This window comes from Numida meleagris, chromosome 5, assembly GCF_002078875.1.
Source record: "Numida meleagris isolate 19003 breed g44 Domestic line chromosome 5, NumMel1.0, whole genome shotgun sequence".
NCBI lineage: Eukaryota > Metazoa > Chordata > Aves > Galliformes > Numididae > Numida > Numida meleagris.
In genome coordinates this window covers 55,367,225-55,383,506 of record NC_034413.1, presented here as the reverse complement: position 1 = coordinate 55,383,506, position 16,282 = coordinate 55,367,225, and the positions used below count along the sequence as shown (strand labels likewise).

Below are 16,282 nucleotides of genomic sequence, written 5' to 3'. Positions count from 1 at the left end.
GGATGCTCATTTTGATGCAAACTTTTAAAAATTTCTCTTTCAGCTTTTTGATAGGATAAAATTATTCTGGATGCCTGCAAAGCATCAGCCAGATTTTATTTATCTGAGGCATGTTCCTCTTAGAAAAGTCCATCTCTTCACTGTAATTCAGCTGAGTTGTCTTGTTCTCCTGTGGATTATAAAGGTTTCAAGAGCTGCCATTGTCTTTCCCATGATGGTATGGAATATTTTTTAATTTCCCCTGAAAACCCATTATCTTCTCCATTGTGGGTAGTAACTTTCTTCAGTAACTTGTTACTGAAGAAAAAAGTTGTGGATGGGTAATTACAGTATTTCTTTGATTCAGCGTGCAAGGACAATTCATATTATGTAAGTAAAGTTATGCGTATTAACTCAAATTTGAGTCTAGGTTGCACTTAGTTTATAGCTGTGGATGGCCCTACCGTATTTTCCTAAAGAAAATTCTTCTAAATTTTAAAAAATCGATATGCTGCTTTTGTTTTAGGGATAGCACTTAAGTTTTTTTACAGGAAGAACAGTCACTCAGTAAGGAAGATTATTTATTGTATAGAGGAACGTTATTTCCATGCCTTGCTGGAATTAAGCCTGTCCTGCTGATTAAGTAATGTTTTCTTGACTGTTTCACTAATTTGAAATAAAAGATAGCTACTGAACCTCCATCATTGTTAAATGCTTCAATTCATAATAATTCTGAACAAAGGAAGTTCAGGTGTTGGCCTGTCCAAGATGATATTCCAACTGTAAACTGTGGTGACTTTTGAAAGTATTTCTCTACAAGTATAACTGTAAGTTTCACTTGTTTAATTTCCTAATTCTTTGAATAAATATCCTTACAGGTCCTAGCTTTGGTATTTGTCCGAAAACTCATGGATTTCTTTTTCACTAAACGGGAGCTCAGTTGGTTAGATGATTTGATGCCTGAGAGCAAGAAAAAGAAACTAGAAGATGCTGAGAAAGAGGTGAGTCCTGGTTTCATGTGTTTTGGGATGGTGGTTTCATTGGTTGGATGGTTTTCTTGTTGCTTTCTGTTTGGTTGGTTAGGTTTTTTTTTTTTTTTTTTGTGGCACGTTACCAGTATCTCCTTTAGACTAGAGAATATTCTGTAATTAAGGCATATTCAATGCAACGGGTAGATTCACTATACCCTGGATGAGCATTTCCCTTCTGCCACTGCAGAAACAATTTATTTCCGCTTTCTAGTGAAAAATATCAGTGACTTTGCTTACCCTGTTAACTGAATCCTCAGACTTCTGACTGTAGTTTTCTAATCATTTTTGCATCTGATATCATTTTCCCTAGCCTGTGCTTCTTGAATTGCTTGTTTGAATATCTTGTAAAGCTGTGGGAATATGAAGTAACTTCACGTGTAGGAGCCTGATGGCTTTCTCCTTTGTTGCTGATATTCGTAGCTACCTGATGGATGCCAACTATTAGGGGGCATTAGTACTGTGTCCCTAAGTCATGGGTCCAAATAAATGAAGGATGGGTCTTGATGGAGAAGCACTAAATGCAGGAGCAGTTGGAAGAATATGTCAGTGCCTGGTTATTTTAAATGTCAGTGTGTCCTGCCCCAGTATGATGTAAGGCTGTTGTGGCATTAGGAGGTGAAGGTGTAGGCTGTTCCAAGGTGGTCTTGGAAGGCTGTGGTCATTTCAGGAAGGAGTACTCTGAGGGCATTTTTGCACGGAATTTCTAAGGTGCCCTGAAGACCTCTGCAAAAGCCTGAGACCCACGAGGCATAAGATTTTGGTGGTACAAGGGTACTGCAAGAACTGTGTGAATGGATACATCAGCAGTTTATCCTCAGGAAAGCCATGAGGTATCTGAGATCAGTGAAAATGTATGTGTAAGGATTTCCCTTGGTAAGTCTGTTTACAGAAGTAGGACATGAGCTAATAAGTTGAACATAGCCATTAAGACTAATTTTCTCTCCCTTTTGGATTCTTTTGTGACTCTTCACAACTCACTGCCTCAGTTGGAGAATGTTACTTTGCTTTCTTTGATGCATGTAACGTACTTCAACAGAACTCATTCTGGGGAGAAGGTTTTACCTAGGTAATAAATACCATGATTATTATTTACTATTTAGTACATGCCTGCAAAGCTACTAGGCTGAAGTTCAAATGCATGGTTTGTTTTTTTCCCCTTAAAATTATAAAAAACCAAACCAAAACAAACACACACACACACACACACACAAAAAAAAAAAAAAAAAAAAAGAAAGAAAAAACCCCACCAGGATTATTTACCAGTATTTAGCTGTCATAGCAATTCAGAGTAACCAAAAGTAGTTAAGGTATCCCTCTTCTTGTGGGTCTGATGATTGAAAAAAATGCTTTGTTACTATTATATTTTGGTTTCATGTTACTTTCCTTCTCATACTTGGTAGGATGGCATCATAAAACAAAACTGGGAAAATCTACTGGTGTTACTTTATTTCATTCACTGTCTTTTTTGAGAGGCTATTTTTACATATTTTGGCATTTCTAAATATTTGAAGCTATTATTAAAACTGTTCAACTGTCAAAAACTTATGAAGCTGTGAAGCCTGGAAATGACAAAATTAACTAGTAATAAAACTTCTGACATGTAGCCCAAGGAATTAATTGGAGAGTTGCTATCACACGGCTTTTAAAAATAGAAGTATACTACCCACAAGAATATTCAGAAATACAGTTGACAAGATCTGAAACTTCAGTGGATCCTAACTTCATCACTGAAGTTGTTTTTATATTTTTAGGCCATGTTTTTCCAAGGCTTCCTACATTTATATTGGATATTTTAGATGCCTTCTTCTCAAAAATGTTCCTTTGTCAGCAATTTGATGTAATCAAGTCTTTCTGAGACCAGAATGAACAAAAGTGACTTCTCCCTTTTGGAGGGAAAAAAATTGCAACATTTAAAATAGCTCTAGTAGTAGAACATGGAGGAAACTGTGGAAAATCATCTCTACTCTTCCAGCTAATGCCAGCTTACCAGTGTGTGTGAGATATGTCAGGTTTTGGGTGGCCTGCCAGGAAATGGCATACTTCTCTTTCTGGGAAAGCTAATGTCACTTTAGGTCACGCTTTCCACTAAACACCTGGGTAAATTGTTACCAAGCCATCTAATAAAGGGAAAAAAGAACAGGAGGTCTTTATGTGTCTGCCATGCTCTCACACAGTGCAACAGTATAGTGCAGGATTTGATAGTTATTCCACATGAAGGCACATTAATCTTCTGGCAGCTGCCTTGCTACATATGCACCCATTTACCTTCACAGTTTGCTTGATTACAGGAGATATGTGGCATCTTGGGGAAGCATGTAGAATCACCTGCCTACATGTTTGCCTGTAATTTAGGCCTCAAGCCACTCTTATTTCAGGGGTTTTGCTTCATAGCTAACCTCTTGTGACGACTGCTCTGGTTTTTCTGACCTAACAGTCATGGGAGTCTTCAGAGTCTTCCTTCAGCTCATACTTGTGGAGCCTTGAGCTGTTATGGTCTGAAAGACAAAGACTGGTTTTTCTTTGTTCTTGCTGGCAGGACACAGTACTTGAGGGAGGCTGTTTTGTTTCCCCTCCTGCTTAGATAAAGATTTCCTAAAGTTGTAATTATTTGTCAGTAGATGTGCTGTAGATACGTCTAGTTCTCATGGACTCATAAAAATGTCTTTTCCCTGTTTAAGTGAAAACTAATATTGGCATCTTGTTGCACTACCTTTCATTGCAATATAACTTTAATCAGTATTAAAACTGTGTTAACAAACTTAAATTTGACTGCCCTAATTTTTGTATGTTAACGATGCTATGCATGTGTCTAGTTATGCATGATGTTTAAAATTCACCATCCTGTTACTAATTTTTCTTTGTCTTTATTAAAAAAGTGTCTCCTCTATTTGGTATTGAAAAGTAACATTAATTGGAGATATAGCTTTGAAATAGAGAGGTATCAATCTTGAATATTCAAATTAAGAGTTGAAGAGCATCTTATTTTAGGAACCATTAACAAACACTTAATATGAGGGGGAAGAGGCTTAAAATTAATTTTTCACAACAGTATATCCTGTCTCACATCTAATTTCCTTCTTCCTAGGAAGAACAAAGTATGTTAGCAATGGAAGAGGAAGGGACTGTTCAGTTACCACTAGAAGGACATTACAGGTAAAATATACATTTCCTCTTTTAGGTGAGTTGCAATTAAATAAAAATAAACATGACACCATATTTATTCTTAATGCTCATTGAATGTTAGGAGAATGTGTGTCTGGTAGTAGAGAACAGCCCTGTGTACTGTACCATATACTGCAAAAAAACAAGCTCTGCCCCTTTCTAGTATTTCTGTAAGATATCACAGTCCTTAGGAAGAGGACTTAGTTTTCCCTTGGACAAGGCAGCAGGATCCTGCCATTCATAACAAACTTTAGTTTCTGACATACACAGTGTGAGAGGAAGATGTAGAAAAGACAAATCCTTCACTTTTTTTGCTGGGAGCCAGGAACAGTCTTGAACATACTCCAAATGATACTACAGTATCATTCAACGTTCTAATTAAGATCCTAGCTGTGTGAGATAGGAAGTAAATTAAGAGTTGTCTGGAGCAGATGAGGCATAATGCAATGATGAAACAACTCAGAAAGTACAAAAAGTTCTGTTCAGTAATAACACACTTGGCCAGCCCATAAGAGCTTACTCTCATTTACAGTTTTCAGAAAGAAAGTTCATAATGAAGATTGGAAACGTCTGCTCATAGGAACTTCTGCATTACCACAAGTTCATAAAATGCTATCCCAGAATGACCATCTCTTATATTTTAATACTATCTTAATGTATCCTAAGTCAATTAGATATAGTATTTTACTGTCTGTGTATCTGAAAAATCCCAGACTATTTTTTATTTTTGATTCATCACATTTCTAATGTTCAATTTTTTTTCTATACATTTTTGTTCTATTTTATATTAGCAATACGTAACTTATCTTGAGGTGTGATCTGTATTAATCTATAGCGTGTTTACTTAGGTAAAGTTGCCTGAATAATATGTACATTTCTGTACTGCAAGGGCCTCAGGCTTACAGCTGAAAAGAAGGATCAATACATTGGTTGATAAAGGGGTTCCCCCCCAAACAATGTGAAAACAAGTTTACTGAAATCTTTCTGATTGTCAAACCATAAAGTTGGGAATAATGTACAGACAGACTCTTTAATCTAAAGATTATTACTCTTAAGTGTTAAATACATATTCAGAGCAGCCCAGGTAAAGCTAAGGGCTACATATTGCTGCTTAAAGCTACTGATTATCTTGTTTAACCAGGGTGCTTTTTTTGAGATCACTTAGATCTTTGACTTTATCATGTTTTTGATCACTTTTAAATTGTTTTCAAAGCAGCTGGCATTTCCAAATATAAGTTCCTTGATAACTGTTACAATTCTTGTTTAATCCAGCTATGCCAGTGGCACACTGTGAGATCTTGGGCAAATATTTAATTTCACAGAAGAGGCTTCCTGGAGAAGGTGTTGATGGCCCATGCCTGTCAGTGTTCAAGAAACATTTGACTAATCATCAATATCATAATGCACTTAAGAATATTCTTTAACTTTTTTTTAGCCCTAAATTAGTAGGCAGTTGAACTATTCTAAAGTTTTAAATTTAAAATTTTTCTATTAGTTGTTACTCATATTAACATCAATAAAATATATTGTATGACTAATTGCTGTTGGATGAGGAACTAAAAAAATGCTAAGATTTGTCTTAAATTGCATTGTATTTGTTTATTGTCACCACTATCAGTTTCCAAGGGCTTTTGTATAGTTAATAATTAACAAAGAATAATTGCCCATTGTTTTATTGTGTATTTACTTTTATTCTTCCCTAGAGATGATCCATCCGTGATAAACATTTCTGATGAAATGGCAAAAACTGCTGTGTGGAAGACACTGTTGATATCCTCGGAGAATGCAAAAGATAAGGAGTCAAGCTTTCCTTCTAAAAGGTTTTAATTTTTTTTTTCCTACTATGTTATGCTTTTATATTAGATTCAAACCAATATTAGAACATTTTGCTAGGGATTAGAAAGATTTCTAGCATCTTGCAGTTTTAGTTCTTGAGGTTTCCTTTTGCTTCTGTCCAGTCAAATATTCTGAGGTCAAAACACAGCTTCACTATGTGTATTTATTAAAAAAAAAAAATCACAAATATTTGCATGTGACTTAGTTATGCTACACTGGAAAATGAAGTTGAGCATGCTTGATGCTTGCGTAATGAACCACCAGCCTACACCTGGATATTGCACAACAGCTGTTTGTTCTGCTTGCTTTTGTTCTCTCCTCTTGAAAAAGAAGTGGTCATCACTGCCCTGGAAATAGCTATATGAAGAGCCCAGTACTTCGACTGTGATCTACTAATATTGGAGTTAAAATTATTTTAAGATTGCATCACTTCTGGTCACTTTTTTTTCTGCCTACTTTAGTTGTGCACAAAATAGTTAAATATCTTTTAAGTTTAATCCAGGAAAAATGTAAAATGAACCAATTATATTTTGTCTGTGCTAGAGAAGTATAATGGGAATAAGGAAATATAAGCACAGTGCTATTGTAAATAAGATTTTCCAATTCCACAAATTTAAAATATAACAGTATTTTCTACTTAATTGTTTCATATCACATTTCTGTCATAAGCTCCCCTTCCTAATCACTCTAGAAGCTGATTCCCCAAAGGTAAGACCCTGTCCCCCAAACTTTTCCCTTGGTTGTATCTTCCAATTCAGAGTGGTGTTGTCTAGGAACCCAAGTGACTTGACTTTGTGTAATTTTTGGGGAGACAGAATAAAAAGAAATTTCAGCTAGTAATGTGCACGTTTTCTTCATAGCCCTTTAATATTATAAAATTTGAATTTTATTGTATTAAAAGTAGAAACTGTAGATGTAAGATATTTAAATGCTAAATTGAATTTTTTGTCAGTAGCTTTGACGTTTTTTAAAATGCAAAGTGATATTCTGCCTATTTCTAAATCTCACGTTCAAAACAAGTTCTATGTTTGAAATATCTAGTCATTGTTTTATGGAGAAGAGATGCACTAAGGGAAAACAATTTGTAGTGAAATACTGCTTTTTAATTTTGTCACCCCAAAATGGCATGCTGCCTTTCAGTGTTGTTCCTTTCCCTAAACAGCATAAACAAGATGAACAGTTGACGACCACAGTATCTTCATTGCAAATACCCATGGAGCAGCACGTTCATTTTAATGCTATTTTACTGACAGACAAAATAGCAATGTAGTTCTGGTTTGTCTTCTGCCCTACACATGGGCTAAAAACAATCCTGTCACAGTGGTATCGGTGTGGCGCACAGGAGAAGGATGTACAATTTGATTTTCTTACCTTATGTGCCTCTGCTGCCCAGGCTGTGAAAGTCTGGAGAAAGAGAAGAAACTGATGTGACACATTCACTGCCAGTGGTTATTCAGGAGTTGCAACTTTTCTGGTAGATATTACCTTCTTTGGTAGTATGGTAAATTATATAGACCTGTAATTCTTTACCTGAAATTTTCAAAGATCCTCTCAGCAAAGAGCAATCTACATAGACTGTGGCTCAGGCAACATTGATTTTTCCATGTGCTCTAGCTTGTCTCAGATTCCCGGACAGAAGTAGATTCAAATAACTTTGAATCTGGAAGTCTTGCTTCTGATAGCAGACAATATTAATCTTAGAGAGAGAGCTAAAAAACCGTTAAAGTTTTTTGCACGTATGGTTACATGAAAAATAACTTTATCCTAGGTAAGTACTGAGAAAAAAATGAAAGCTTAGGATGGTAGCAGTCATAAAGATAATTTTTTTAAATGATCAAGTACCACACAATTGCCTTCATTGAGGGTTGTCTTACCATAGGGAGGTGGGTGGGAAAACATTTTATTGTTTTGTAGTTAATGATATTTTTAGATACTGGTATAAGAAAGTATATGTGACAGTAGGAGAAGCACTTCTATGTACTTCTGTAGTGTAATGACATCATTAAAATTTAATAGAGATAATTAATTATGATACTGTGCTATGATTTCATGTAATGCATTCTACCCTGGGGACTGATCAATTAACAATGTAGAACAACTTCCAAAATATATCAAATCTGAAAGTACTTCCCACTAATTAAATACTGAGTTGACTTGAGCATTGACAGACTGGTCAGTAATAAACTACAGTGACCTCAGAGAGAGATTTTAGGCAGGAAGGGGTTACACAAACAACTCAGCCTGATCTGTATCTGTAGTAAGCTCTGCCTTGCCCCTAGCTCTTTGAAGCAATGGAGAGACAAAGGAGTATGTGACAACTCTAACATCACAGACTCACAATGGTACTAAACATCTAAAGAGGGTACTTGCTTGAGATTTACTTAGCAGCTGTCTAACCATGCAGGCATCTGAATTCTACCTTGATACCTTCATTTTTCGTTATTAAAGTGCCTAGGGATCTGAAAGTCCGCTTTTGAGTATAGCCTGTCCTGACAGGTGCCTTGGTGCTCAATTCTATCTTCTGTCTTTGCCTATGATATTAAATCTGTCAGGCAGCAATTTCAAAACATATGGAGAAGATCTGACCATACATAAACTGTAGTTTTCGCTGTCCTAGCCTGCATCTGCAGGAGATGCAAATCCTAAATAAAAGGAAGAATTTCCTGGTATCAGAGGCACCTAAAACCTAGAAATAAAATAGGCCTTAAGGCACATGACATACCCTCAGTGTTTGCCTTTGCTAAGCGTAGGTAACTGCCAGCTGTACTGTTGCATTTTAAATTAATCCCCCAGGAATTTGTTTGCATGTCCTTTGTGTGCAGGAAGTGTAACATACCCAGTCCTATCACTGTTCTGCAGAAGGTGACAGATTTGTCAGTTGAAGTGGCAGAAGTTGGTATTCTTTAGTTATTTCTATTAACACCTCTACAAGCATCCATAGGCATAGAAGTAAGCGTTGGCTGAACGGAATTGTATCCTTAAAGCAATTTTAACGTGAAGAAAAATGTCAGATGATTGTAAAATTGTTCATGATCACCTTAAGAATTTGAGAATTGATCTTGGTTTCCTTTAAGCCTTGTTTAACTCAGCCTATTTCTCATTCATTCTAGTTAAGGAATTATTCCCATGAAAACTGGTAGGTTGTCCTCAATAGAGGTTTGTTCTCAGAAACATCTGTTTAGATATCCTGCCTCTCTTTGTTGAAGGCTTGATTTGCCTGTGTTGTGGCAATTCTTGTATTCTTGCATTCTTGTAGCATGACTAAAACTTGTTGTAACAACTGGACTTTTTTTTTTTTTTAATTTACATATTTATGCTGTTGTAAATGAGGATCCTCTTCACAAAAAAGAATATCATCTGCTTTGCACATATATTGCTTTCTGCAGGCAAATCAACAGTATTTTAATTGGGGGAAAAAAATAAAAAAGCAGAATCCAAATCTGAACTCTGCTTTTATGTGATGTAACTTTTAGGCTGCTTTAAAAAACAAACAAACAAAAAAAAAACCACAAACAAATGCATTATTTCTTATATATGTATGTGAGCAAGTATTTACTAAACTGAGATCCAAACAGGAAATACTGTCATCTCCTTGCCCCTCTGCCACTGTCATCTCCTGCTCTCCCCAGAGAAGACTGAAAGCCAAATATTACAGCTATAAATTGGCTTGCACTGCTTTACTTCTAAAACATTCCTTCCAAATATATAAGCAACAGAATACGTGTTAAAGAAATACTTACTGTAACTTCTTGTTTGTGCCATTTAAGAAAATGCTGGTATTGTCTGGGAACTGTACACTATCACTATTTAAACTAACAGTTGTATTTGCCAAAAAAAAAGTGCCTATCTTTGCTTGCATGCTGGCTGACTTGTCTTTCTGTACGTCTTAACTTCTCTACTCACCTTGTCACTGAAATGCTGGCTGATTTCTTCTGCACCATTCAACACAGCAACTTTCACTTGCTTCCCAGTTTGTGTTATGCAGCATGTAAAATTAATAATATCAGTGCAGTACTGGTTTTCAGATATATATATACATATATTTATACATATATATACATACATATATGTATGCATATATATATAGATATGATAGTGCTGCTGCAACATCTTTTTTTTTTTTCTTTTTCTAGTGCTGATATCAGACAAGAGAAGAAAGCTGACTCAGGGAAAGGTGTCGACCGGGAGACTTGTCTATGACTTGTTCTTCAGTTATTTTTTTTGCAAATGAATGAAAGGAGTGCCACAACCACTAGACATAACTGATTTGATCTTGTAACTTTTGTCTTTCATCTCAAACTAGCACAGGTAATGTAGTGCAATGTTTGTCTCATTACCCTTTGTGTACATTGTCTGCTATCTGTGCAAAAGTCTGCAGTAGCCAATGCAAAAAATCTTCATTTCCTTTGCTGGTGTTGGCCGTTTAACAGTATTCATATCATAAATTTAACAAGCAAAGTTTCTTTCAAATTCAACTTACCTGTTAATAGGTTTGTACTGTATTTTGCTACTTTTCCTGTGTGAGAAGACTTAATCTTCACTCAAGGTGAACTTGAAACAATTGTTCCAATTTTTTTGTTTAATCATTTTACTGGAGGAAGTGATTTTAGGAGACCGACCTTGACTAGTTGAGATTAAAGAAGTTTTTAAAGTGAGAACTGATCTTACCCTGTGAACAAACTCCCAAGTGTAATCCTTTTCTCCTCAAATTGTCATTCTGAAGTCATGGATTACTCTTGCAATGGCAATTGCAGGGTCAGATTCTGTATTTGTGCAGTTTTTCTTGATTTAATACAGTGTATTTAATATTCAAATTTGTATGTAACTGGAACATAGTCATATATATAGTATATTAAAAATATCTATTATAAACATTCCGTCACCTTAGTTGAAGAATACCACCACATCCTTTGATATGCAACATTGGTACAGTATTTGTAAAAATGCAATCTGTGATTACAGTATCTTGTATTGTACGAATGTCACCATGGTAGGCCAAATAACTGCATTACATCATTACTGAATCCGTTATTTTATAATAGGGAAAATTTTATAGCTGCAAACTATAACCCCCATGCAGTTATATCACCTGCCCAGTCATTTTCTTCTTTTTTCCTAAAATACATTTATATTGTTTTGTCTCTACTAACAAATGTGGAACTCTTAATTCTGGAGATTGCGTGTACTTAGATGGATATCCTGTTATTGGTTTTGTTACAGCCATTAACTGTTCCATAAAGCACATATTGATTAAAAGATTAAAAACAACATTGCAAAGTAAAATGTGGCTTTAAAGCCCTTTGCAAAGACATTTTTCATAACTGATTTTCTTATTACTTGATCCATCAAGCTTTTCTTTTGTGTAAAACAAGGACTGTGAGATTAGGTATTGAATTAATAGAAAACGTGGAACAAAAGTTTTATGGATTATTTGAAATTTACCAATTTTAAAATTTTTTTAGATAAATTTTTAAATGATTAATTAAGACTAACTGTCACTACTGCTTAGGATTCAAAGAATGAGAATCTACACCATTGTGATCATTATAGCAACTTAGTGACAGGGCTTTAACATTCGCTAGATTACCAAAACATGCTAATCATCCCATAGCCCTCGTGTGAATAACTTTTCATATCCAATACATTGAAAGCATTCCTTCTAATGTTTTTGCGTGAGAGTGTGTATTTACTTTTTACTACTTCAGCCATAAACAATAACTGCATTTTGCTGCAAACCACTAGGGTTACTGTTCTAAGTTTTTCCTAGCATTATCAAAGCCCACTTAAAGGCCATTTCTATGGGGGAAAAACATCTAATGGACACAAAGGAGGATTTACATTTAATTAAATGTTTGTATTTATAAATTTAGGAAAAAAATGCTGATGCATTAAGGTTAAACGCTTTTTTTTGTGTACTTGATGATAAATTGTAAGATTTCAATTGTTTTAAGGTTAGTATAGAAGTTCAATACTGGTTTATCCTGAAAGCAGCCTGATGGTGTTTTAATATGTTGCTGACTTTGTTACAGATAATGTATACAATCAAAATGTATTAGTTTCACTTGACCAGCTCTTAGAATATTAAGAAATCAGTGTATTCAGTGGCATTCTGTACTTTTGTTCAGTATTCCAGAGTGTTTTATTTTTTTTAAACAAACTGTCACTCTATTCTTGTGTGAATTTAAATGCTATTCTGATGTTAATCTCAACGTTCTGAATCACACACAATATAAAGAAAATGTAGTGCTATATTTACTTCTAATTTCATATTCTTGCTCAAAATTACTTAAATTCTTGGATGTAATTTATTACAAGAGTTTATGTGTACATGTGAATAGACTATTGTGTTTTTCACAATTAAGAACTGTTACGTGAAAATAAATATTTATCCTAACTAATTTTCAATTTTTACTTTCACACTGCAAAACTCAGAATAAGTATGCAAGGTGGTACAGCGTGTTTAGTGGCTGCCTAACACTTGAAAATGGAGGAGGACTGGGCTATACAATGCAGATATTTGTGAAGCGTATTCAAGTGGAATCTTGTTGAAACATGGAATACAATCAGCATTGGTTAGCTAAGGCAGTTGGTGGTGATGTACATAGTCCGACTCTTAACAAACAGTACATGTACCATCAAGGATGGCACATTACTCACCTGTTCCAGGAAGAGTGGGAATTAGATTCTGATTTATTGATCATGAGTTGGTTCTCCTTGCTTTTGGGAGAAACTCTATGGAGCAGGCAGCAGTAGTTCAGACCTCCAGCAGTTCAGCAGGTAAGTTCATACAATTTTAAATACTGTAGCTCTGAGGAATTTTAAATGCCTAATAGCTGATCACTGGCTCGGCTACTGCCTCTTGTGGGAGTGCCTGCTATTCTTACCATATGAGATTTCTGCTTCTGGAGAAACTTGTAGGCCTTGAAATTCAGAACTACTGCCAAAACCCAAATGTTTAAAGTAAAGTATTACTTCCATCTTATTAAAAATCCTTTGAGCTTCAACCAAGTTCTGAACATGAAGTGGAAGCCTCCCAGCCAGGGAACTGTAACTCACACTTCAGGTTTCTGCTGCCTCTGAACAATAAACTTTGTATAAAGTACTAACAAAGAGCATAAATTCATCCATTTCACGTGGAAAAAAATAACTGGCAAATAAAGTGCCTAACTCTAGCAACATGGCAGAATTGCAGCCACAAATGATTGGTTCATAGTGCTAGCTTTGTACATTAACAAAAGAAGCTGGCTTACCTCTGTAGGCTCGGTTTTAGCTATTTTTCTGTGGTTATGCATTTTTAAATTGAGGCCGTATTTGTTGGTTCCCTGAGGCGGCTCTATCATCTTATTAACTGCATTGTTCTTGGGACTGGGGAAGATCTACCAGCCAGAAGAAGCTGAATTACATATATGCATATAAACTTTTTAAAGTTATGTGGTGCTCCAGTGGTAGCATATCGTAGAAGATGCTTTCCAAACAAAGAATTCTACTTGAAGGTAATTAGCATTGTACTTTGTTTTGCCTCACAGATCAAGTTAAAACAGAACTACATGTTCAGATTCCAGAACACTTTCCCAGTGAGACTCTAGCATCAGTAAGGTAGGTCAGATACAAAGAACAGTACCTTAATGACTTATGCAGATTATGTAACTTTTAGTTTTACTTACAAAATTTTAATGCTTCTCTGATCTCTAAGGGATTACTTGCAGCTCTTTAACTGCAAGTAATAACTCACAGCTAACTAACTTCCCACCCTTCAGCTATCTGTGTAAGTACTTTGCATTCACACCTGATATCACTTGTAACACACAATAGAAACATACCATCACTTGTGGACATCAAATGTCAAGAAACTAAGTGTTAGCTGATCACCTCCCACTCCAGTACATGACAACATTAAACAAAAACAGAAATTTCACTGTAAGTCTCTTTTGGAATTGATGTATTTTTGTAACATTGTAGGAGCTGATATATTAAGCAGAATTTTCAGTGATACAGAATACACAACTTTTCATAACTTAATGGCTATTTATTAATTTAAGCAGCACATTTTTTCAGAAAAAAATGCAACCCACTTTTACTATTTATGTGAAATTAAGAGGAAGTCACTTATCTTCAGCTGGAGAAGCCCACCTGGAGTGCTGAAGGTAAAGCAGTTTAAAGCTAGGCTACAAGGAAAAAAAGGCAGGTTTGCTAAATAGTATGATCATGTGAAAGCAAGGACTGGACTGTAAGTAAGTGACAGCTAAATTGCACTGTAGCATTTTATGTTGGATTGCGAGGAATACAGCTTAGTCATCAGTAAATAGGATTTTATTTATTTGTTTTAAATAAAGATTTCTGTCCCATAGAGAAACAGTTGTGATCTGCAAGAGTACCAGTGCAGGTTTCCACAGTAGCAGCCTTTTTGCCTATAACGTAAGTAAATATCACAGTACTGTGACAGGAAACAAATTCAGTGCCACTGGTTTAAGTATCATTCAAAATCTCTGGTAAAAGCCGGTTACATGCTTTCCATGCAAGATTCTGCCCCTGTAATCCAAGAGTTTGCAGTTAAATAATAACTCAAGGAACTGCAGTAAACAAAGTGTTTCATTTTGCATAGAAATTATTAACATTGCAGTATTACTGATATATTTCTAAAATAATCACTGATCAAGCATTAGATAATTTCAGCAAAATCTGTTCACAGTTTTATCAATATTTTAACAGAAATAATAATTTTTTTGGAGGGGAAAGCATTATGATTGTCTTGTCAGTTCCTCTTTGATGTTATTTTTTTTTAAGAAAGATTGAAATATCAAAGCATAAGTTTCTGATTCAAGTAAGTACCATGCTTTCTAGAAGTCTGCAACCTACATACATACATACATTCTGGTGATGTTGATGACCTGATTAAACAATCAAAAATGCAATGGTTGCTTGGCAACAGAAATCATTATTAAGATTGGTGCTTCACTATACTCAGATATCCCAAGAGCTGACTCCCCTCTGCCATCTTAATTCATAAAAGTTTATACTGGCTCCATGTACATTAGCTAAGGAGATTTCTGGAGGAATACCATCACTAACAAGCAAAAAGGCGGTGCTGTTGCTGTGCTAGGGCAGGGAGAAGCACTGCTTTATGAAATGGCTCATATGGGTATAAATATGTTTATGTGCTTGACCGCTGATGCCATGGTCTTTGTCAGTATACCACTGCAGGAAAGAAAATACAGAGACTGTTACCTCTAGCTACATGCAAGCCATATAAATCAAACACAATAGATACAAAAACAGATTAAAAAAATGCAGCCATCCAGTACGAGGCTAATTCAACACAGAGTCAAAGACAATGGTAGTAGGAAGCTGCAGTGATTTCTGTCCCTGCTTGGGTAAAGAAATGGACTTAGCTGAAGTTTACTTTTCCATAGACAGAAAATATACTATTGAGTGAGCTGTTTCTAAGACTGGGACTGGCTTCGCTGTTTTGAGAATACAGAAAAAATGAAATGAAAGATCAAATACCAGAAGAAACTGCTTTAGTTTTTGTTCTTTATAGTAGATATATGGAGAGTTATGTTATTATTTCAATTTCTGAACATGAAATACAAATATGTAAACTTTGGTTTAAGATGGCAATTGATTTCTACCTAACTAGAGGGAGCTACTGCTATCATTCTTAGAATACAAGCCCATTCATATGGTAATAAATACAACCATACCATTGCCTGAAAATCCACTTCAGCATCAACAAGAGCTTTGGAAATCTGAGCTGCCTGCTGAAAGTGAACATTATCTGAAAAATTGAAGAAAAAAATAGAAAGTAAACAAAAATTGTTTCTGTGCAACTATGGGGGAAAATGCAAAACAATACAGACTCCCCAGCACTGCTGACTGAAACACAAATTAGTTGCATAAAGCTGTATTATTTTATTGACGTAAATGTAACAGCCTTGCCCCTTCATGCTTTTGTTTTGTCAGTAGTAGAATTGCAAACCTGTCTGTAATACTAAAATGTCTAATTAACTGCAACTCACCATCTGCTGTTCCATGGATAAGGAGATACTCAACTTCCTTGAATTTTTCAGCTCTGGCCATTACTGTTGAACTCTGAAATTGAAGAAAAGGAAAAAAGAAAAAGGTGCGATTTGTTAGAAGATTATTTGCTACCAACTGACTTTCATTCCTGTTCACATAGTCTGGGGTTCCTCAGATAAAAGTAACAACACTTGCTTTCCTCCCTCAAAGTAGCATGTTTGCATATTTAACAGCACTGTGCTTTCACTCGAACCATT

At 35.4% G+C, this 16,282-nt stretch overlaps 2 protein-coding genes across 9 annotated transcripts in view; one reads left to right on the top strand and one right to left on the bottom strand.

Annotated features, from left to right (window-relative positions):
• The window catches only part of SLC4A10 (solute carrier family 4 member 10), a 180,236-nt gene extending 167,817 nt beyond the window's left edge, over positions 1–12,419 (top strand). For 3 of the 6 annotated variants that reach the window (XM_021399398.1, XM_021399396.1, XM_021399395.1), the window contains exons 21-25: positions 44–217; positions 858–980; positions 4,096–4,163; positions 5,876–5,992; positions 10,142–12,418. In XM_021399398.1, the coding sequence (XP_021255073.1) occupies positions 44–217; positions 858–980; positions 4,096–4,163; positions 5,876–5,992; positions 10,142–10,208 (549 nt within the window). In that variant the 3' untranslated portion in view covers positions 10,209–12,418. Of the gene's footprint in view, positions 1–43; positions 218–857; positions 981–4,095; positions 4,189–5,875; positions 5,993–9,118; positions 9,145–10,141 lie in introns of those variants that run through there. The other 3 variants (XM_021399397.1, XM_021399394.1, XM_021399399.1) reach the window with 3 other exon arrangements.
• DPP4 (dipeptidyl peptidase 4) overlaps positions 13,931–16,282 on the bottom strand; it is a 39,710-nt gene continuing 37,358 nt past the window's right edge. For all 3 annotated transcript variants that reach the window (XM_021399401.1, XM_021399403.1, XM_021399402.1), the window contains 3 exons: positions 16,025–16,097; positions 15,710–15,783; positions 13,931–15,203 (listed from right to left, as the gene is read on the bottom strand). In XM_021399401.1, the coding sequence (XP_021255076.1) occupies positions 15,105–15,203; positions 15,710–15,783; positions 16,025–16,097 (246 nt within the window). In that variant the 3' untranslated portion in view covers positions 13,931–15,104. The remainder of the gene's footprint in view (positions 15,204–15,709; positions 15,784–16,024; positions 16,098–16,282) is intronic.